General features: G+C 45.8%; 1 protein-coding gene across 6 annotated transcripts in view; it reads right to left on the bottom strand.

Annotated features, from left to right (window-relative positions):
* Positions 1 to 364: 364 nt before the first annotated feature.
* PRMT8 (protein arginine methyltransferase 8) overlaps positions 365 to 22,068 on the bottom strand; it is a 98,133-nt gene continuing 76,429 nt past the window's right edge. For 5 of the 6 annotated variants that reach the window (XM_053894626.1, XM_019464817.2, XM_019464821.2 and 2 more), the window contains 5 exons: positions 16,971 to 17,086; positions 11,217 to 11,367; positions 3,395 to 3,469; positions 2,061 to 2,182; positions 365 to 1,284 (listed from right to left, as the gene is read on the bottom strand). In XM_053894626.1, coding sequence (XP_053750601.1) covers positions 1,201 to 1,284; positions 2,061 to 2,182; positions 3,395 to 3,469; positions 11,217 to 11,367; positions 16,971 to 17,086 — 548 coding nt within the window. In that variant the 3' untranslated portion in view covers positions 365 to 1,200. The remainder of the gene's footprint in view (positions 1,285 to 2,060; positions 2,183 to 3,394; positions 3,470 to 11,216; positions 11,368 to 16,970; positions 17,087 to 22,068) is intronic. The other variant, XM_019464818.2, reaches the window with a different exon arrangement.

Here is a 22,068-nt window from a genome sequence, read left to right on the forward strand (position 1 = left end):
AGGGATCCAGGACCACCATCTCCTGCTTTCTCCAGGCCCTCCCAGTGGGATGCATACCCTAGATTCTCCTATTCCTGAGGTTGGCCTTCCTCCAGGCTACATGTAGCCTTCCATTCTAGAGCACTCTTGGTTAGCTCCTGTCCTCCCCCCCACCCAACTTCACCCCTAAGTCCCTCTCCCCACCCTGTGAGAGTTTGCAGGGGACATGCTGTTGGACCAGTCCTGACTGCTTCTACCAAGGCACTACCTTCTGGGAGCTGGGAACAGCATCTGTTGCTCCTGTGATCTTCCATTCCAGTGTGGCCTCTGACCTCCTCCCAAACCCTCCCACCCCAGAGCACCAGGAACACAACCAGGCCATCGCTTCGCTCTCATGTGCATTTATTGAGTGCCAACAGAGTGCGTGGTACTGTGCTCAGGGTTCAGAGCCACAGTCTAGTCAAAAGAAGACCAGAGCTAGTACAGAGAACGTTTCATAGCTGCTTAACATCTGTAAGGGATGGGAAGTGGGGAGAACTAATCACAAAACAAATTCCTATTCGAAAGCAACAGAATCTCCTCTGAGAGTAATATATAGTCTACGCGCGCACACACACACACACACACACACACACACACACATACACACACACACACACACACACACACACACCCTGAATGAACACAGAAATATACCCACGTGGTTGTATATGCATGCATATACAGGTGTGGGTAAATAAACTAATGTATATGCTGTACACGCACACGCACACACACGCACACACGCACACCACCGCACAGACAGGTAATCTGGCTTATGCTATCAAAGACACTATGTCTCCAGGTTCTAGTGAAGCAATCTGTCCTAGATGCCTGCAGCATGCAAAACTTGGAAGTTCCAGAGATTCACAGTTAAGGAGGACAAATGGGTATACGTGTATACTTTTCCATCCTTGGGGGCCCCAGCCACAGCACGGGAGGTTGCTCTTTGTCGGCGACAGCAAAGCCTCTGTGAAGGGCTCCCAGAGCAGAGCCGAGGAACTGGAAGCTCTCTGTCCAGTGGCCCACGGGAGCCCTGGTGAGTTCACCAATCTTCAAGGCAGAATTTAAAAACTCTGGTTTTCGAGAGTGTAGTCCTGCAAACGGTGTTCCTTGTTACAGAGCCGCAGATCGAGTTAAGAGTTTCTCTTCTTGCTCGCTGTCTGCAGCCTCCCACGTATGCTAACGCATTTTGTAGTCATTAGATACAGATGTTTCACACAGCTGTCCCTTAAAATCCAAATCTACCGTGAAATCGAGGTCTCGCTACAAAGGAAGAGCAAAGGGTCCCAGCATTAGTGTGGTAGCAAAGGCAAGCACCACCCCCTCCCGCAGGCAGAGGGATGGGTAACTACAGTGTTTCTAAGGTTTTCTAGCTAAGGGGTTCCCACAAACAGCCCTCGGGAGTCTATTCTAGTGCCTCATTATCCACACAGGAAGTTCTTTGATTCCTAACCTAAAGCCTTCCTGTTATAATATAGAAATGTTCCCTCTGATTTCATCCTGAGAGAAAACAGAGTGGGGTGGTTGAGTCTTCTGTGGCACAACCTTCAAAGCATTCTCTAGATGCTTTTAATACACACGCTTGCACCCGCGGTTGCTCAGAAAGAATCGCACGATCCCTGACCCACCAGGCTCGCTGAAGAAACGTGAACCAAACATCTTCCCAGCCACCAGAAGCTGTTATTTCCTGGGTTGGCTTGTTCTAAATGAGCTGAAACCCATGGCAACAGCCTCTGTGCCCAAAGCCCCTCAGATGCAGAACTGGAGGCTAAATGCAAGGAAGGCTGAGAGTCCAGAGTGGGTCCTCGAGAAAATCTATCATCCTTGAGTTTTAAGGGGCCATGGTTGGAGGCCTTCAGTTATACGTAGTCAGATCTAAACCCAGCTTTCTACTGCCCCTCCCCCAGTACCTTGTCTGGTTGTGCACAAGGCACTTGGGGCACCAGGGTGAGGAGGTCCTGGGAGCTCCAGGGAACCAGCTCCACGGGTCCCTTCTTCCCTCTGACCCTGTCCCAGACAGAGACTCCCTCAGCACTCACCACATTTTTGGCATTTGGCTTCATGGATATGGTCCCATAGATTTCTTCCCCCCTCCGGACAGTGAGGTAATCTTCCAAGTAGAAGACAGTCTGCTTCCAGTGGGTGTAGGGGGCATCGGGGGCTGAGGGGAGAAGAAAAGGGAGGTGGGAAGGAAGAGTCAGAGAAGATGTCTCCAGAAGGACTGAGGCTGAGACCTTGCCTAGAAGTTTCTGGGCTTCTTTTGGGATTCACCAAACCAACTCCCAGCACTTGTGTGGGTCAAGGCACCCAGCCCCTGGAGCCTGCCTCCAACCCCAGAAATCCTCAGCCCCAGGGCTCCTCCTTCCATCAAGTTCCCATATCCTCCAGGCTGCTGATCTTAGCTAGGAATCAGAAGAGAAAGAAGCAGGTATTACAAGTTCCTTCCAAGGGGTGGGATGAATACCCTCTCACCAACTAAGCTCATTAACATAAAGGAATCTCAAAAGGCTACTGTTTTTAATTAGTTCAACAGAGTGAAGACGTTCAGACAGCATAAGAGGGAGATTTGTAGAGTAGACCATCCTGTCTCCCCTTAAATGACATCAGGTGTGCAAATTTCTTAACTAAACCCGTGTCCCACCAACACCCCAATCCTACACATAGGCTTCCCTGCCATTTCTCTGCCCTAGAACTGAACCTGGTACCCTTGGCCCACATCTGTTGTGGGGTTTCAGCTGTGTCCTCCTAACTGGATCCAAAAGAAGTAAGGGATATTTCTCATCCCACAGCCCCACCACTGGTCCACAGCTCACTCTTCCTGCATGATCCAAAGGCACACCATCCTGGCAACTCCCTGTATTTGCCATTAAATCCCATCCATCCTCTCTCAGCACACTACATACTCTACAACCAGAAGAGGGGGCCTGCTTATGGGCCATCTTCCTCAGCACCAACTATCTTTGGAATACTTTTCCCTCCTAGTCCACCAGTCTCTCCCTTCCTCATCCTTCAAAGTCACTTCCTTTGGGAAGCCTAGTTTGGCCGCCCACCCTGAGCTTTGGTTACCACAATGTCTATCATACTGCAGCATAAATGCCTTTGTCTTTTTTCAGCTGTGTGCTTCCTCCACAAGACTGCAATTTCCATGAAGGCAGGCACCATGCCAGACTTGTTCACTGTTATATCCTCAGTGCCTACCACCACACTTGGTAGATTGTAACTACTACACTTACAGATGGCAAAACCCAAATAGTAGACACTTTGTTATGCCTCAAGGTACCCATAGATGTTCAATTACATTGGAGACTTTGAAAACTATAGATAGTAGAAGAACCCATTATAGTAAGATCCTCTTGGCCCTTCAGTCTCTAACCTTCCTCCACCTGGATGTAGGACTCATTAATACTGATTTCCTCTTTGCTTGGGACCAGAGCTAAAAATGAGAAGACTTGGGGAGAATAATAAGTGCCTTTCAATACTTCAAAAACTGTCACATAGAAAGACATATGTGGCCTTATATATGGCATTGGAGGCAGAACAAAGGCTAGTCACTGGGAGTTACTAGAAGGCAGATTTTTAATTCACCAGGAATAATTAGGGCTGTTCTGCAATCATCTGAGCTACCTGAGGTCCAACTTTGAGGTGTTCCTATAACAAACACTGGGGATTTATCATGCACTGAGTCTGATCAGATCGCCTCTAAGATCTTACAAACCCCAGGATCTATTTAAAAAGGTAGTGAAGGGGCGCCTGGGTGGCGCAGTCGGTTGGGCGTCCGACTTCAGCCAGGTCACGATCTCGCGGTCCGTGAGTTCGAGCCCCGCGTCAGGCTCTGGGCTGATGGCTCGGAGCCTGGAGCCTGTTTCCGATTCTGTGTCTCCCTCTCTCTCTGCCCCTCCCCCGTTCATGCTCTGTCTCTCTCTGTCCCAAAAATAAATAAAAAACGTTGAAAAAAAAAAAATTAAAAAGGTAGTGAAGAGTCTTTCTTTGCCCTTTGCAATGAACTGGCTTGATCAAATGTCAGTGATCTGGTTAAAGACTTGGGTAGCCTTCAATGTATGCATTTGGGAAATCAGTGCAAACTCAAGGTCATGGCAGGGAAAAGCCGCCTGAGAGTTTGGAAAGGCTTGAAGGAGGATCATGAACGTGCAGTCTGTGGCTTTTAGATCCTAGATACCCAAACATATCCAGTCTTCATGGCCTCTAAAGCATATTGCTGTCTACAGACAAAGTCCACTTGTCCCAGCCACTTCCCTGCCAACTACATCTAAATAAATTGTCAAAAGATAGTCTCTGGTGTATACGGAGAATGGCAGCGTATGACTGACAGCACTCTCGCCCCCACTTCCTCCTACACCAGTTCAGACAGGTGTCTCTCCTGTTCTTAAAGACCTTCAGGCAAGGGGATTCAAGCAACTTCCTTCTGTCACCTAATCAGATGCCTTATGAGAGTCCCAGAGATTCACTGGCTCAGGTTTGGCAGCCATCAAGCCTAGGTGTGTCTGGTGGTGGTCCAAAAAATACACCACCCTTGGGTTGGAGAAAAGTGGGTTTTTTCCCCTTGACAACATCAAAAGTTTGAGAACCTCCCCAAACATTTCTGTCATGGGGTCCATCAGCCATGAACTAATCATCTAGACCACTTTTCACAATACTAATTCTCCATCAAGGTGTCCAGGAGAAACTGATTAAAATTCAGATTTCTCAACACTACTCCTAGAGACTTGAATTCAGTCATTCTGGGGGATGTGAAGGGAGCAGAGTTGCCAAGACTTAAAAATCCCCCACATGTGTTGTAGGCACAGAGCATGGCTGAAATCCCTTTACAAACCCACTCTTTCACATCTAATAACATCTCTTTGGTGGGCAAGAGTGGAAAGAACATTTAATTAGGCAACAATAGTCCCAGTTTCATGCCTCCATGTTGCCTTGTGTTTGCAATATGACCCTGGGGCTCATTTTATACACCTGCAGAATGTGGGGCACGATATCTATCTCCCCAAGTACTTTGAGAATCAGATGGGATGAGAAGGGGGAAAGTATATGACCAAATCTCCTGCTGTGCCCAAGACAACTCCAGTTTACTTGTCTTCCTAGCATAACTATTAATAGCTTTCCTTTTCACTATCAGAAGTGTCTTTAATTGAAAGATAAATATGGTCTCCCTACCATAACACATTAACCCCATGTTAGGGTATTGCTAAGCCATTGAATTATGTGGTTATAATCATTATGGGAGGTGGCATATCATTTTATTTATCCATAATCTATGGCTCTGACCTTCAAAGATGTTCTACATCACTCTAGTGGTCTAGAATGTCCTGGGGAAGCATCCAAAAAGGTGCTAGGTGCAAGGGTGAGCACCCAGAACAAGGCTGTGGATGACATCTAGAATTCTCATCAGTAAATAAGTCTTTCCCACCCTACCCTGCCCCAGCTATAACCTTCTAGATCATGTAACTTTCAGCATTCCCTATTATGAAGATATATTTATCCTCTTAATATCCTGACCCCACATGCTAACCTCCCGTTTTCTCCCTCCCCTTCACAGTCTCTCTGGGTTGTGGGTTATGGACAGCTTTTGTTCTATATTTTACAGTGAGTATAACCAGTACTGCCCCCAACATTCCAAGTACATATGCATTTATTCATGCATGCATTCCTTCATTCTACAGACATCAATTCAGGATGCCTATCAGTTCCCAGATATGGTCCTAAATTTGGAAAACAGCGACCTATACAGCCTTGCCTCCCCCTCACATCCTATAGCCTAAATGAGAAGACTCTCAGGCAGCGAGGTCATCCTTGTGACCAAGGATGGGGATGCAGAGCTCAGGGGGCTGTGGGAACAAATGGCAGGGGCTTTCATAAGAAGATTTTTCCTGGTGCTTCTGGAAAGGGAGTGGAATCCTGCTTCTTGTTTCACTTCATAGTGGCTAAGTGGCTGGTAGCTTTGTCTAAAATTTAAAACTTTTTCTAGCTATAAATTTGTAATTTATATTGCCCAGGGAGATCAGAAGCTTTTTAGAGAATGAAAGACTATGCACCAAGAAGCTTCTCTGACCTGAGACAATGACTCACTGTCACCAGATGGCAAAGCAGGAAGGGGCTGCTAGGCATCTAGGTCCAACTACATCATCCATAATGAGCTTGAGGCCCAGAAAGTAACTTACTCAAGACCTATCTCCTTTGTCTGGCTGCCCTACCTGGCTGACTCCTGGAAAGACTAAGACTCTACCCCAGGTCTGATTCTACTCAAGCCACTGTCCCTCCGTGCACCCCCAAGGGTCCCTGCCCCCATCCACTGAGGATGTGTCCAAGGGGAGGGGCAGCTATGCCCACTGGCTGGCACAGCCTGGAACCCTAGGTTCCTGTGCCCATTTGCGACAGCTTCTGCCTGGAGCTGCAGAGAGGAGATGCCAGAACCATTAACAGGGATTGTTTTCAAGCAGCACAATACGTGATGTGCTTATGAGTTGGCCCCTCCAGAGCCAGCTGTGGCTGGGCTGAGACAGAAAGCTCAGCTGGCAGTCAGTCAAAGGGATGGGGGCACATATGGCAGGTTACATGCTGCATGCAGTTCAAAAATAGCTGAGCCCAAACAATACAGTGTACAGACATACACATAGATGTGATAAAACTTTTTTTAAAATAGCAAGGGGATAAAGAACACAGAATTCAGAATAATGTTCATCTAGAGGCAACATGGGGGGTGATGGGCTGGTGTGGAGCCTCCATTTAGTTAGGTGGTGAGCGCACAAGGATTAATTATGTGACTGTGAATTAATTTACCTATTAATTATAAATAGTATTATATTTATTAATAATGTACTCTGGTTAATATTTATATTCTAATTAGTAGCAGTTTATTTCTTGATATCAACTAATGTATTTACATTCTAAGAACAATAATGCATTTTTTTCTAGTTACTAATGTGTGCTAGTTAATAATTATTTATGTCCTAATTACTGAGGCAGTGGTGAGTTCACAAGTGTTCGTTATAAATAAACAAAAGTGAACTGTGCCTGATTCAATGATGTCATGTACCAAGAATTAGGATTAATTCAATTCTGAGCATCTGAGGTCCTTGAAAACAAAAAGCAAATACTCTTTTCTAGATGGTCAAAGTATAGAGGATCAGAAAAGCCCACTGACAAACCCACACTACCTGGTAAAGATGTTTGCTACCTGCTGGAAGCAAAATCCTATGTGGACATTCCCCAGGTGGCTGAGGAAGCAGTGAAACAAAGTATCCCCCCAATCCTGATCTCTATATGGGAATGCTGCTGTGAGAAGGACCTATGTCAGCCAGAAGGCATAGGCCTTGATGAGAAAAGGTAGTAAGCAGATGGAGTTAGCTTTCCAGTTGATGTGAAAAGCATCAACATTGGCCAAATTTACAATCTTCTTGTTCAGGCAGCCTAGCACAGAGGCAGTGGTTCTCAAACTGATTTGTGCATTACAGTCACCTGGAGGGCTTGGTAAGACACAGATTTCTGGACCCCACCCCAGAGTTTCTGATTCAGAAGATCTGGGGCAAGTCTTGACAATTCGCATTTCTAACAGGTTCCCAGGTCATGCTGATGCTGCTGGCCGTGGACTACACGATGAGAACCTCTGCACCAAGGCATGGAAACAGGCAGTGCAGAACCTCTGGATGACCTTTCAGACCTACGTTTCTGGGGTTCTGTGCAAAGAGGAGGTGATATAATACTATAGCTGTAAAAAGACAGACAAGGGGCTCTTGGCCGGCTCAGTCAGTAGAGCGTGAAAATCTTGATCTTGGGGTTGAGAGTTCAAGCCTCACATTGGATGTAGAGGTTACTTCAAAAAAAATAAAATCTTAAAAAAAACCAAAAAGACAAATGAGCTCAGACCTTGATCTAGACCCATGGTCTTTGAGCCTCTGAAATATAGTCCTCATTGTTTCTCACAGGGACTTGTGATGAACTACAGTGGGAGTATGACCAGAGAACAGGAAGAAACTGCCCCAGTGGGTTGGAGACTTTAATACGAAGGGCAAATCCTCCTCATCCCTCAGGCAACCAGGTGCTGAGTCCTTCGATTCTGAACTTAAGGTTAACCAGGACTCCTTCCTGTGGGGCATCAGGAATGTTGTTCCCGCCATCACAGTGCCAGAGAACCACCTCTGGGCAGGGGTGGGACAGCCTGTCTGCTTGACCTCAAGAAATGGAAATAAACTCAGGGAAGGGAAACCCCAGCTGAAAGCTATGGGCTAGATCCTAGGCTTTACAAACACACAATATTTCCCAGAGTATCCCTGCCACCCTTTCTCATTACCTGTAGCAGGGCAGACCCCGGTGGAAACATCATCCTGGAGATGGTAGAGGCAGGGCCAGCTTCTGTGGCTCCATCCCTGGCTTCCAATCACAGCAATGGTCCTCAAGCAGGCTCCTGTTCCACCCTCCCACCACTGCCACACCCCACCACTGTGAGGTTGAGTCTTACTCACCCTTCAAGGTCCAGGTAAAACCTCCCTTCTCCCTCCTAGCCATCCCTGCCTACCAGGAAGACAATCTCTCCTGCTGCCACTCTAAGAAGGGGAACAGCTAAAAATGACCAAGGTTGGGAGCCTCTGGTTTTCCCCAGGACAGGGTGCACCAGCACTGGGCCAGATGTTGGAGACCAGAAGATCATGATCTTGGTGGTCAGGAGACACCAGTTCTGGAAAAAAACCTTTTTTTCTTGGAGGGGCTGGATAAACCTCTTGCCCTCTCTGTTAATAGGTCAAAGAGGATCAATCATTGTCACCAAGGCTTCAGGAAGTGAAGAATCATGTCCTTGGACTCTGGTAGAGCTCACCTACCCTTGGCACATGCATGCTGGCTTGCCCCTAACGACGTGCTCCTGCTTCCCAAGAAGACTTCACATGCGTGGCCAATAGGAACATGTTCCCAAGAGCAGGACTCAGATCTTCATATACTCATTTAACAGTGATCTGTTTAGAAGCCACTACAAGCCAAACACTGCTCTAGAAGCCCAGAGTGCAGAGATTCATGAGATGTCATCCCAGCCCATGGGGAGACTGAGAATTGCAAACAGAGTGAAAAATGTTGAATAAGCTACATCTGACATTGAAATCCTGTGTAGTTATTTCAAAAACAAAAAATAAAAATAAAATAAAATAAAGTAGTTATGTCAATGAGGCTGTGAAAGTGTCTCCAAGGTATATTGTTTTTTTGTTTGTTTGTTTTGTTTTTTAAGTAGGCTTCAAGCCCAGCATGGTGCCCAACATGGGACTTAAACTCACGACCCTGAGACCAAGGTCGTGAGATCTGAGATCATGAGTTGCTTGCTTAGGTATGCCTTCTAAGGTTTATTGTTAAATAAAGACAAGGTAGCAGAGGGCCATGTGTTTGGTATAAGTCAACCCGTGTTTTAAGAAAAGTGTAGTTTGGATGTGATACCATAGTTGGGGGGAGCTGGGTAAAGCGTTCACAGGACTCTATGTACTATTTTGGCAACTTCATATGAGAAGTATTTCAAATAAAAAGCAAAAAATAAAAAGTGGTTAACATATGCCTCTGGGGCACAGAACTGGGCTGGAGTGGGAAGAGGACTTTTTCCTTGACTTTTTTTAAAAAAAAATTTTTTTTACATTTATTTATTTTTGAGACAGAGAGAGACAGAGCATGAACAGTGGAGGGTCACAAAGAGAGGGAGACACAGAATCCAAAGCAGGATCCAGGCTCTGAGCTGTTAGCACAGAGCCCAACGCGGGGCTTGGACTCGAGGACCGTGAGATCATGACCTGAGCCGAAGTCGGACGCTTAACCGACTGAGCCACTCAGCTGCCCTTCTTGACTTTTTTATACCCTTTTTTTTACATTTTCATGACAAACATAAGCACAGGATGTCAGGAAGCCCCAAGAAGAACTCCTAAACTTAACCAGGAGTGAAGGAAGGGATCAAGTAATATCTGAGCTGAGAGATGAGGCTTGTGCTGGGATTGTCCAGGTGAGGAGTGGGCATAGGGGAGGTGTTTGGGGCTGAATTGTGTTCCCTGAAATTCATGTGCTGAGGCCCTAATCCCCCTGCACCTCAGAATATGGCTATATTTGGAGATAGAGCCTTTAAAGAAGCCTTTACAATAAGGTATTTGGGTGGGCCCTAATCCAATCTGGCTTGTGTCCTTTTAGAGTCTCCTCATACAAACACATAAATGTCCTAATCTCTCAGGACACCAGAGAGACACCAGGAGTACATGCCCTGTGAGGACAGAGAGAGAAGGAGGCCACCTGCAAGCCAAGGAGAAAGCCTCAGGAGAAAGCAAACTTGCTGGCACCTTGATCTTCCAGAACTGTGAGAAGTAAATTTCTGTCGTTTAAGCCACTAGCCTGTCATACTTTGTTATGGCAGCCCTAGCAGACTACTGCAGGGAGAAAGGAGATGACAAGAGCCTCTGACAAAAGACCCTCTTGTGCCCGTGAAACACCTGGGTGGACAAAGGGTTGGCATGTGCAGAGGCAATAGCTTAGAGATTTAGGAAGCTTTTCTAAGTTCAGGGGACTGTGAGGTGCTCAGTGTGACTGGACCCTGTGTGTGGTGCAACAATGAGACAGGGGAGGAAGGCAAAGCAAAGGAAGGGCAGTGAGAAATGAGTTGGGAGAAGTTGGTAGGGGGCTAGGTATGGTGGAACCCCCACTTACAGGGCAAAGACATGTGGGTTTACCTGCTTCAGGCAATGAGGCACCTCTGAAGGGGGGCTGGGAGGGGAGCTCAGGTGGTCTTTGGGAAACAGTGTCAGGAAGGATGGATTGGGGCGGAAGGAGACAGAGAGACATAGTCTGCAGCCTACCGAGAGATTCATTGAATCCTGAAGTAGGGCACAGTGGTGAAGATGGGGAAATCTTATCACACTCTGTATCCTTACCTCTCACAGAGAATATGCCTACAAAATGTTCAATGAACAAATGTGCCCCTGAAATTGGGCTTCCCCCCTGCTTCTCTCCACCGAACACATACTCTCAGCTCTGATCATACAATATACACTTTCATTTACCTTCTCCTTTTGTCAGTCAAAAGTGTGGGGAAGTGCTGGAGAAGGCTTACGAGATGCTAAGCAAGGGCTTATGCCCCAGGTCCTTTCCCCAGGTCAGGCCAGCCCTGGTCACTTCCACAAAGCCTCAGCATGGAGGGTGGGGAGGGTCTGGAGTGCCAACAAAAGGCTCACCTGTGGAAAACCCCATTTTCTTGTGGCACTTGGTAAATTCAATATTAAAATAGGTGACCAGGGCGTGGATGTAGTCATTTCGCTGTATCTGCAGGCAGAAGGCAGATGTGAATGACAGCTCTTCCGTCTTCACCGTGTAAATGTCCACTTCCTGTGGCCCAGAGAAAAGAGAATGCCAGACACTTAGCATCTTCACTAGGTCTGGGTCCTGGTCAGCAGCTACATTCCCGTGGAAGACCACTGCTCTGGGGCTACCATTTACTCTTGGGATGGATCCCCAGGCCCACCCACCACCTCCCAATGACCTCATCCATCCTTTCTTAGGGTGGGGTATGCTCAGGCAATGGTGCAAACACATTTGAATCAGAATGTGAGGGCAACAGAATTAGGAAGGTAAATCTGCTGGGGATGGGGGCTTATGGAGCAGAGGGTGGAAAAGGGAGAGGATTAATGAGACAGAACATTTCTGAACCCAATCTGAACAGCCTCAGAGCAGTCCACCTCAGCACTGCTCTGCTCATCTAGTTGTTCTCAAAGTGCGGTCCCAGATGATGGGCATTAGCATCACCTGGGTGCATATTCTGTATGGGTGGGGTCGGGAGAGCATCTCAAACCTATGGGATCAAAACAGCAATTTGTACTTTATCAAACCCTCCCAGTGATATCAGTGAACCAGATTAGTCATTTCCCAATTTTTTGATATTCAAGTTCCCAGCAACAGGAGACACCAAGTATTAGAAGTGACGAACTGAGCCCACCCACTGTCACAGACTAAACTAAGGGGAGCCCTGCTGACCATCTACCTGAAAGGAAACCTGGAAGGAAGGAAGGAAGGAAGGAAGGAAGGAAGGAAGGAAGGAAGGGGAGAGGGAGGGAGGAAGGAAGGAAGGCAAGAAGGAAGGGAGGGAGGGAGGTAGAGAGAGAGAAAGGGAAAGAGAGAAGGAGAGAGGGAGGGGGAAGGAGGGAGGAAGGAAGGGAGGGAGGCAGGAAGGAAGGAAAGAAGGAAGGAAGGAATGTAGGAAGGATGGTAGGAAGGAAAGGAAGGAAGAAAGAAAGAGAGAAGGAGAGAGAGGGAGGGAGAAGAAGGAAGAAAGAAAAGGGAACAATAAGAGGTAAGAATTTTTCAGTTCTGTCCAGGAAATGGAGAGCACAAAGAACTAATAATTCTAACAATTTCAGCTGGGAAGTGGCTGAAAATCAATGTTGCGTGGGGAGCAAGTATAATGAAAGACAGTTTGCAATATGCTGTTCTTTTCTGTGTGAAGGATGCTGACCTGCTATTTGCTGGCTCCGATGAGACAGGGCCAACCTTCCAAGGGCCCTAGAGGCATCCAGACAGCTTTCAGAGGTCTAAGGAAGCTTCCCATTGTCGGGGGTGTGTAGCAAGGACCTCTGTCCTGAAGACTTTGTAAGAACCAGACAGATATCTGTGTGCCTGGACTGGTTCCAAGGGGCTCTCCTGAGACCCAGATGATAGAATACGTTGGGGATAATTAGAAGAGGGGTCTGAAGGTGGGGAAACAAGAGCAGGGAAGACACAGAGTGATGTAGCAGAAATGGTTTTTATCTCTACATATTTCTAGGATAAATAAAGGAAAGGCAGATGCAAAGCATCCCAAGGCCCTCAAAGAGAAGTCCTGCCTCCATGGGGGTGGACAAAGGAAGAGGTGCAGTCAAGGGAGAAGGTCAGATAAGAGTCCTATTGTGGTCTGGGGTGTGCAGCCATCACATCCTCTGAGGGAAGCTGAAGTTCTGACCTATTAGTTGGGAAGAGAGTGGAATGCAAATTTAGGGGGATGGGGAGCTCCTCAGTGATGTCACCTCATCAGTTTTGCTGTGCTTCTGGAACCAAGGATGGGGAACAAGAATTAATGGGATGGGAAGCCCTGGGTTGAGCATGTAGAATTTGATGGGATTAGAAAGCCAGTCTCCCTTCATTCAATGCAAGAGCCTCTTTGGTAGCATTCCTGGGAAGTGGCCCTCTGATGCTTGCTTGGACACCTTCATGGATGATGTATTCACTACCTGCCAGGCAGCTGATTCCATTTCCTGACACCTCCAATGCACAGGTCCCTCTTCTAAATGAGTAAGGAGAGTACACACCAGTCTCTGTAAATTCCACCCATGGAATAAGTCAAATGTCTATTCTAGCTCACATGGGCCCCCTGAACATTTTCTTCTCCAGCATAAACTGTGTCTACTTTTTTATTCACTTTGCATGAGTCATGATTTCTGACTCTGTCACCTTTCTTGTTTGGGACATACTTCTAGCAGCCTCTGATCTCAAAGACCACACTGCTGGCTCAGACTTCACTCTGGCCAAGCCGCCTCCCCCCACCGCATCCTGCTCATGTTCGTTTTTCCTTTTGTCCTGGGAACCGAGTGTAGGGTCATCCATCATATGTCATCCTGTTAAGTTTGGGTCATTGCTCCTTTTTAAACCCAGCACCTGTTAGTCATGACATTCATTATCCCTCTGGTCATGTATTATCCACAGTTCTTTCCAGCTCAACAACTCAGAGCAAAACGTGATTAACTGTATCTTTGTTACTGGCATCAGCACAGTCCACCAGGCTCATGGTACCTGCACTCATGGACTACCATCTCTTTCTTAGCCAGGGCCAGACAGCCAGGCTCCAGGCTGTTTCCAAGGTTCTTGTTATCTTTCTCTCTTGGTCCCCTGCCTCCAGCCTAGCCTGGCCTTCCGCCGTACTTCTGGCTCATCTCAGCAGCCTGGCCCCCACCATGAGACTGGAGCCAGAGCAGGGGATGCCCATTATTGGTCTGTGTACCCATGCTATGTAACCTAGCACCTGACACCTCTCAGTCTTCTCCTTACAGGTCTCCCTGCTTGACAATGTTCCTGCTTACCTCCCCCAAACCCCACCCCAAGCCTTTCCTCTAAAGCAACCCACTAATCTCTCAGATCCATTCAGACTCTGCTGCTCCCTGAATCCAAAACCTTCCATGACTTTTTATGGGAAGACCTGGGAAGTAGGCTCTGTGACACATTTGGACCAGGCTCCTTTCTCTTGTCAACTCTCTCACTTCTTCACCACTTTCGGGGCACACACACACACACACACACACACACACACCACACCCGTGGATCAGGAATTCCACCTCCACAGGGTCCTGCTCTCAGATATGCATCAACCACTGTCAGCTATCCTGTGTTAGCTGACAGTGTTCACTAGGTCCTACAGACGTTTGCATCTTAATAGGGGCTTCTGAAGGAACAAAAGCCTTCAAGACAGAAGTAATGAAGCTATACATTAAAATGGAGACAATGGAGGCAGTTGGTCTTTTGGAATGGGGGCAGGGCCATCTGCAAAGGTGGCCAGCTGCTCTGGGCTTTGGAGGCACAGAGGCCCCTCTGGGCTCCGGCCCACCCTCCTGTCAGAACCAAAGCCTACAGAGCCAAACCCGGTTACTCTGGCTTCCTAGATCCCAGAGCCCCATGCTGGAAGGTTTCTGTCTTCCTGCTGCAGCAGTATCTCTGACACCCCAGGAGGACTTGGCCTCCAGCAACCCCCATGAAAGCTCCATAGGTACCAACTACTGAGAAGAGCCCCTGGCCGCCATTATCCCCACCACTAAATAATGTTACAAATGGATGTCTCAGAGCGGAGGTCTGGTCAAAACAGAGTCTTAATTATAATAAAGTGTTACACTCTAAAACGTTAATAGCGATGAAAACAGCAATTAAGTGTGTGAAGAAGGGCAAGTGTTTTCCCAACAGGCTTGACAAAATGTTGCTTAGCACATTAGCAAGAAAGCTGACAGAGGGGCTCTCTTGGTTGCAGAAGAAAACACAGACAACTCTTATCCTTCTCAGAAAAGAGAAGAAGGAAGGTTACTGCATGGGGATGGGGCAGGACTTCAGCACAGAGCTACAGGCTTGACACACACTCATAGCCACAGGGAGTTTACAGGAGTGTGTATAATGCCCTCACTGGGTTTGTTTACTTTGTCTGTGGCTGCACTCAGGTATAACCAGGTGAAAGAGTCTTGCTAGGAGAGGGGAGAAGGTGGTGGGAAGGCAGAGTGGCCTTGGAGGGGGCTGGGGGTGAAGCAGACCAGTCCATCATGTGCCTGTGACCTACAGAAGCACAGTGTCCACACCCACTCCACCCCACCAAAGGCAGAAAGCAACCTGGGGCCCAAGCACAATAAAGGAATTATGTCTTCAAGCTGATTCCATTACATGCAGGTGCCTAATGGTTACATATAGCTGCTACATGTCATTTGGGCAAATTCAGTTGCACCAGTAGATTTCTATCTATTCTACAGTACTTACAAAAATGTTTTGTGCTATGGGTGGGCTTATTTGGGGGTGCACTTTCCTGCTTCTTCATTGGGGCAGGGAGAGGGAGAGGCTTCAGGGACAGAGGGGCTGGTAGGAAATAACTACAAGAACACGTTTGCTTGCAATCAACCCTGCCTGGACTTGGAACGGACCAAGTTAAGAAGTAGTGAGAACACCATCAACAGAGGGCCCAAGACTTAGCTCCCAGCCATACCTCCTAGGCAGGATGTTACAAGAGGGAGACAACATCTGATGAGTCTCATCTGTGTGAGGTTCATCTAGTTTTATTTGTCCTCAGAGGTCCCTTCTAAATGCCACAGTGACACTATGGACCAAGAGTTATGGTTCTTCTTAGGAAGACTGTGCCCAGGCACAAAGGACAGTTCTCCCTTGGCAAAGCAGTGGTTTACATCAGAACTTCAGAAACCTCTCCTCATCCCCAGTGGCCCTATACTCTTCCCCTTTATCCATTGAAAATTCTGCAGGTCTCCAGCTGAGTACTCTCAGACAGGAAGTGACATGTGCAGGACCAGAGCAGGCAAGTATGTTTTAGCAAGATGAGGGCTGCATGGGCCAATGAATACTTACAGAATGAACCCAGATTTTTACACTAAAAAGTTAACTTCAACCATATGAAAGTGATGTCTTTCTATATTTTAAAAAACAAATATCAGTCATTTATATGGTTCATCATAATATATTAGCATATATAAATGCAAATACTTAGAAAAGGGGCTGGAAATGTCAATACAATGTGTAAACAATATTACCTCCAAGAAGTGCATGGGGTTGAAAGGGAGGAGAGGTCAAGGGGAGCTTTTGGTTTTACTCTATCAAGTTTGATACGTTTGAATATTTAATCATAAGAATGCACTAAGGATCAGTGTGCTGAGGATGCTGACCAGCTGCTCATCATATGCACTGAAGAAAGCCTTGTAAGAAAAGCTGTTAGAGCCTGTACAAACAAGACCACTCAGGAAGGAGGTTGAGTAGCTCTGTCTGTCTGGGTCACATGTAGACTTGGAGTGGGAGTATAATGAAGATTATACAGCAGATTGAGGTATTGGATTTCTTTCCTAAGAGGGCCATCCACCTGTGAATGGAGTAGCTTCCCCAAACCTGAGCATACCCTCCTGCCTCTCCTTTGATGCCCCCTCCCCCACACCCTTCCACTTGCATCACAAAGGGATATAAACTGATTCCTTCCCCTCAGCTGTGCCACCGTGGAGTCCAGTGGCTCTCTCTCTGGCTCTGCTCAGTGTGAGCACCTTCTTGTGACAGGCAGTAACGTTGGGATGCCAGAGGCTCCGGCCAAGGTGGCCTTGCCTCACCAGGCAGGGGGTGTGCAGGAGCTGGTATTGCCTTTACTTAAGGCCCACAGCTTTCCAGGGTGGCACAGCTGGATTCCCAGCATGCTTGGGCCCAGGCAGAATGAGTCTGCAGACCTTTATTAAACAGGCATTGGTCACCACTTGCTTTGGATCCACGATGTCCACCAGGGGCTCCTTCATGGCGACATCCCGGATACAGGTCATATCAAAGCCATAGACATTCTCCCACCCTGTGAAAACAGAGTGAGACATGAGGGCCAGCAGCAGGACCTCCAGAAGTATTCCCAGCTCTCCTGAATACTAGAGCACAGCATGCCCAAGAGAGCAAGGGACAGCTCATGTTCCTTGCATCAGAATAGAAAAATTGCTTGTCTGGGTGGAGAGCTTGGCAGTATGTACAGATCTCACTTGATGGTTAGGAAAACTAAAGATCAGAGGGGCTGAGAAACTTCTCTACGGCCACACAGCTAGAATATCACAGGAAGCTAGTCTTCCACAGGCCAAGACCAGAATCCAAATTGCCTGACTCTTCCTGTGTCTACTTTCCTGTCCCTCCCTCTGAGCCAAAAGAGTCTCCTACAAAGTCTTATCTGCCATTGACGTTTCTATCTTGGTGCCTTTGTTCAAGCTGTTCTGCATACTTAGAAGACCCATCTTTGTCCCTTCTCCTGACCTCACCCACCGAACCTTTAACAAAGCAGGAAGAAACATGGGCTCCTAAAATGGTATAGACTAGTTTGAATCCCAGCACCACCACTTACTGGCCAGGGCCTTGGGCTAATTCCCTAACCTCTCTGAACCTCAGTTTTCCCAACTGAAAAATGAAAGGGGAGAGTGGGTCCATGAACGTCTTTGCCTTTCTCATATGCCATGATGCACTCACTAGGAATCCATCCCATAAGAAATAAGCCCCAAGTAGTGCACAACCATCCCAGTGGTGCTCATTGGCCCCTTGTAGCTGCTCATAAGGTGCTTTGAGAGGGAGAAAGATGTAGGGTGCAGGGTTGGTGAGTAAATGAATGCACATCTAATGGCCTAAGATCATCCTTAAATGGTGATAATCATTGCTACCATTGATTGGCCACCTAGCTCAGGCTAGACTCTTCATTTTTTTATGTTTATTTACTTATTTTGAGAGAGAAAATGCAAGAGGGCAGAGGGGGAGAGAGAAAGAAATCCCAAGCAGGCTCCACATTGTCAGTGCAGAGCCCGAAGTGGGGCTCCATCTCATGAACCCTGAGATCATGACCTGAGGCAAAATCAAGAGTCAGACACTTAACTGACTGAATCACCCAGGCACCCCTAGACTCTTCATTTAATATACCCAGCAACCTCAAGGGGATGCTTCTATCTGACAGTCAAGGAAACAAGCTGGGAGAAGTTGGCATCTAGCTCACACACCGTATCTGGGCCAAGATCACACTCAGAGAGATGGTGGAGCTAAGGCTCACCCCAGCTTCTCCCCTGACTCTTCAGCTGCAATGACCCAGTTGTGACAGCAACCAGGAATGCAATTTCCTTTCCTTGTACTGCGGAGGGTGGCCTAAGCAGAGATTTTAGTTACTGAGCAGCTGAATTTCATTTGTCTGTTTATTCAGATGAGTCTAGAAATGCATCAGAGTAAAGATGCTTTTCTCAAAATCTTACGGGATTAAGTTTCCTTTTAAAATGTGCATCAAATAAATGTTACCTTAGGGAACTATGTTTCTGTATGTTTAGGAGAGGAGGTGTGTGAAGAGGGAGGTGGGGACGGTCAGCTGTGCCTCTTTGACTCTTTTCTAAGGCACACAAAGACCTTCCTCAGGGAGAAGAGGCAGAGAAAATAATCATCTCCCAGAGGACAAGCCCTTGTGAATTCTGGCTTGAGGATAAGATGTCAGTCATATACCATTAAATCACCTAAGGTTGGTGCCAGATTCCCAGTTGAAATTTACTTTAGGAGAAGGAAATTGTTTGGTTGGCAATGGGACATGTTTCAGAGAAGACCCCCTTCTAGATTCTGGAAATAGCTATCTGTCTTCTCTCCAGACAAAACATTTACACTAAACACGCTGCCTTCATGTAAAATCCTTCCTTAAGGAACCTGCTGCCATGTTCCTGCTCCTTCCTCTCTCAGCCCTGCCTTAAGCTGAGGTGTAGGGCAACTGTTGGGCAAATATCCAAGAAGTCTCTGTGCATAATGGTTAAAGGCCTAGGCTTCAGAGTTCAAATTGAGGCTCTGCCATATATTTGCTATGTAATCTCAGCGAAAATTTACCTCTCAAAGAGTTGGTTTCTTCTTTAAAATAGAGATTATTATATAATTACAATGACTGTATTTGGTTGTTATGAGGTTTAAATGTGATAATATATGCAAAGTGCATAAGACAATGTCTGGCACATAGAAAGCTGCTGATACATAATAGTTGTTATCATTATGTGGCTTGAGCTCTGGGCTTTGCCACCATCTCAGCTGTGTGACCATGGACAGAACAATCCTTTTATCTAGGCTTGCTTGTAAAAGTGAGGAGTTTGGTTCAGTGCTTCTGTGCTCCAAAATCATCTGGTACACTTTTTAAAAATACAAATTCCTGGGCCCAAACCAGACCTACTGAATCAGAATCTCCAGATTTGGCATCGAGGAAGCTGGGATTTTACAAATCTATATAGGTAATTCCAACCAGAGTGTGAAAAACTTTGTGTTAGATGATCTTTAAAGGCCCATGCAGTTGTGAAATGATGAGCTTAATGTCTTATGCTTTTGTGAAACCTTTCCTAACCACTCCCAACAATGGGACTACTTCTATATTCTCAACACCTATAGGCCGGCATCTAGCACAATACAAGTGCACAGATAATGCTTTTTAAATTAAATTTAATTCCCAAATATTTAATGTCTACATTGCTTTGCAATGCCCAGTGTTTTAGTTACTTTTTCAGAGGTTAATTCCTATTTTTCTCCCCAGCTAAACTACCCTGTCTTCAATTATTCAGGAGAAAGTTCACCCAGGACATTAGATTAGTTTTCTCTTCTTTCTGCTAACCGTTCATTTCCCACTAGCTCCTTTAATATATGTGGCTCAGGGATGGGACAAAAACAAATCAAATAGGTTTGTTTTTTGCTGCAATTTCTTGTCTATTGCCTGAGTGTATGTGGAGTGAGGGCTATTGTCTACCCAAAAATATTGTTAATAATTTTCTTAGTTAAATTGAAAAAAATAACATCAGAAAGACCTGTGAACTTTTGTTAATGGATTAAAAACCAAACTCTTGAAAAGGACTGCCCTGTGGTATAATGAATGCAACTAAGGCAACAACAAAGCCCAGACCTATCATCATTACAGACTAGATTGACTCAAATTTCCACTTTAACAGCCTGACAGAGGAAAAAGCATACTCTTTTCTGGGCATAAATGCTGTGCATCTGTCTCTATTGTGCCTTTACTGACAATGCCCAGCATTAAGAAAAAATTACAAGGTGAATGATAAAGGAAAAAAATATGACCCATAATCAGAAGAAAATAACAGTCAACAGAACCAGACTTAGAGACAGCCCAGATATTGGAATTATCCAATGGAGACTTTAAAGTACCTATAATAAGTATGTTAAAGAATCTAATGGAAAAACATGCATGAACAGATGGAGAATTTCACTGGTGAGACAGAAACTAAAAATGAGCTGATGGAAATGTTAGAAATGAAAATCACATATCAGAGAAGAAGAATTCTTTCAATGTGCTTACTAACAGAATGCATACATCAGAGGAAATAATGAATAAACCTCAAAATAGGTCAATAAAAATTACCCAAACTTAAATACAAAGAGAAAAATAAAAGAAAAAAAACGTATATAACACCCAAGATCCATGGGGCAATATCAAACAGTATCTAATATATGTGTAATTGGACTCCCCGAAGAAGAGAAAGAGAAATCAGGCAGAAAAAAATATTTGAAGAGATAATGACTGAAAATTTTCCTAAATGAATGAAATCATCAGCCCACCAATCCAAGAATGCTATAGAATCCCAAGTGGGATAAATACAAAGAAAAACTCACATAGACACATCAGAGTCAACCTGATGAGTATCAAAATAAAGAGAAAATCTCAAAAGCAATTTGCAGAAAAAGAAATATGAAGCACTAGAGAACACATTTTACATTTCATTGGAGAGAGCTGTAGCTACATCCTCCTTTCCCACCCTGGCCCCACGACTTGAGTTTCTCTGCTAGAGCTAATGGGGCTGCCTCAGAATGTGCTCAGAGATTAAAAAAAAACAGAGCAAGTGCCACGAGGTGCTAATTACAGTTTCTCTTCTAGACAGAAGGGAAAACTTTCATACATTTCAGTCTCTCAAGAATGGAATCAACTCCTTCTATAAAATCAGAGACAGCCAGAGGATAGAACTCTGGATGTTGGGGGTGAAGTTGGAAAAGAACCCCATGGAAAGCAACTGAGTCCTCCAAGTGGTCCTGCCTTTCAACCCTCCAGTAGCAGGCACCACTGACTCCATAGGAGGCCTTCCTTTTCATCTTCTCATGAGCCAGAAAGCTGGTCTCCATGTCTCTGACTCTCAGTAGGTTGTAGATTCACGTATTGGGTGAGGTTCATGTATTGGCTAAGAAATCAAATACAACACTGACCATATTTCCATCCAGTTTTAAGATTCTATAAATCTCGATAGCAGAAATGTAAAAATAAATAAATAAAGGTTGCTCCTCTCTTGGGGTTAAACACTATACCTTGAGCATTCCTTTACTATTTATTTTCATTCCTTTATTTGTTCATTCATTCACTCAACAAAATATGTACTGTGAGTCTAGTACATGCCAATCATTCACTTCTCTTTTTGTGTGTTCTCTAGCAGTTGATGAGCATATTGAAGGCAACTTCTGTGTTTCACTCATTCTTGTGTTTCTATGTTGCATGTGGTTGAGAAAGGAAAGGAGAGAAGAAAGGAGAGGGGAGGGAATAGGGGATAGGGGAGGGAAGGAGGGGAAGAGGGGAGAAGGGAAAGGGAGGGGCAAGGAGGAAGCTGTTTTGTAACAATTTACTTTATGAAAGGGTCTAGGCTGGTCTCATTCTCCTGCCCCACTTTAAGATTTTTCTTTTTTAGCTGGTTCTTGAAATTTGCTTACAATTGTTCCCTTAGCAACCAGCAACCTTTATGCTTTACTTTTGATTTAGAACTCAGAGTAACCAAAATCTCTGTTTATTTGAAACAGATTTCTAAA

Source organism: Panthera pardus, unplaced genomic scaffold, assembly GCF_024362965.1.
Source record: "Panthera pardus isolate Hobbes unplaced genomic scaffold, ASM2436296v1 HiC_scaffold_6, whole genome shotgun sequence".
In the NCBI taxonomy this organism is placed as follows: Eukaryota; Metazoa; Chordata; class Mammalia; order Carnivora; family Felidae; genus Panthera; species Panthera pardus.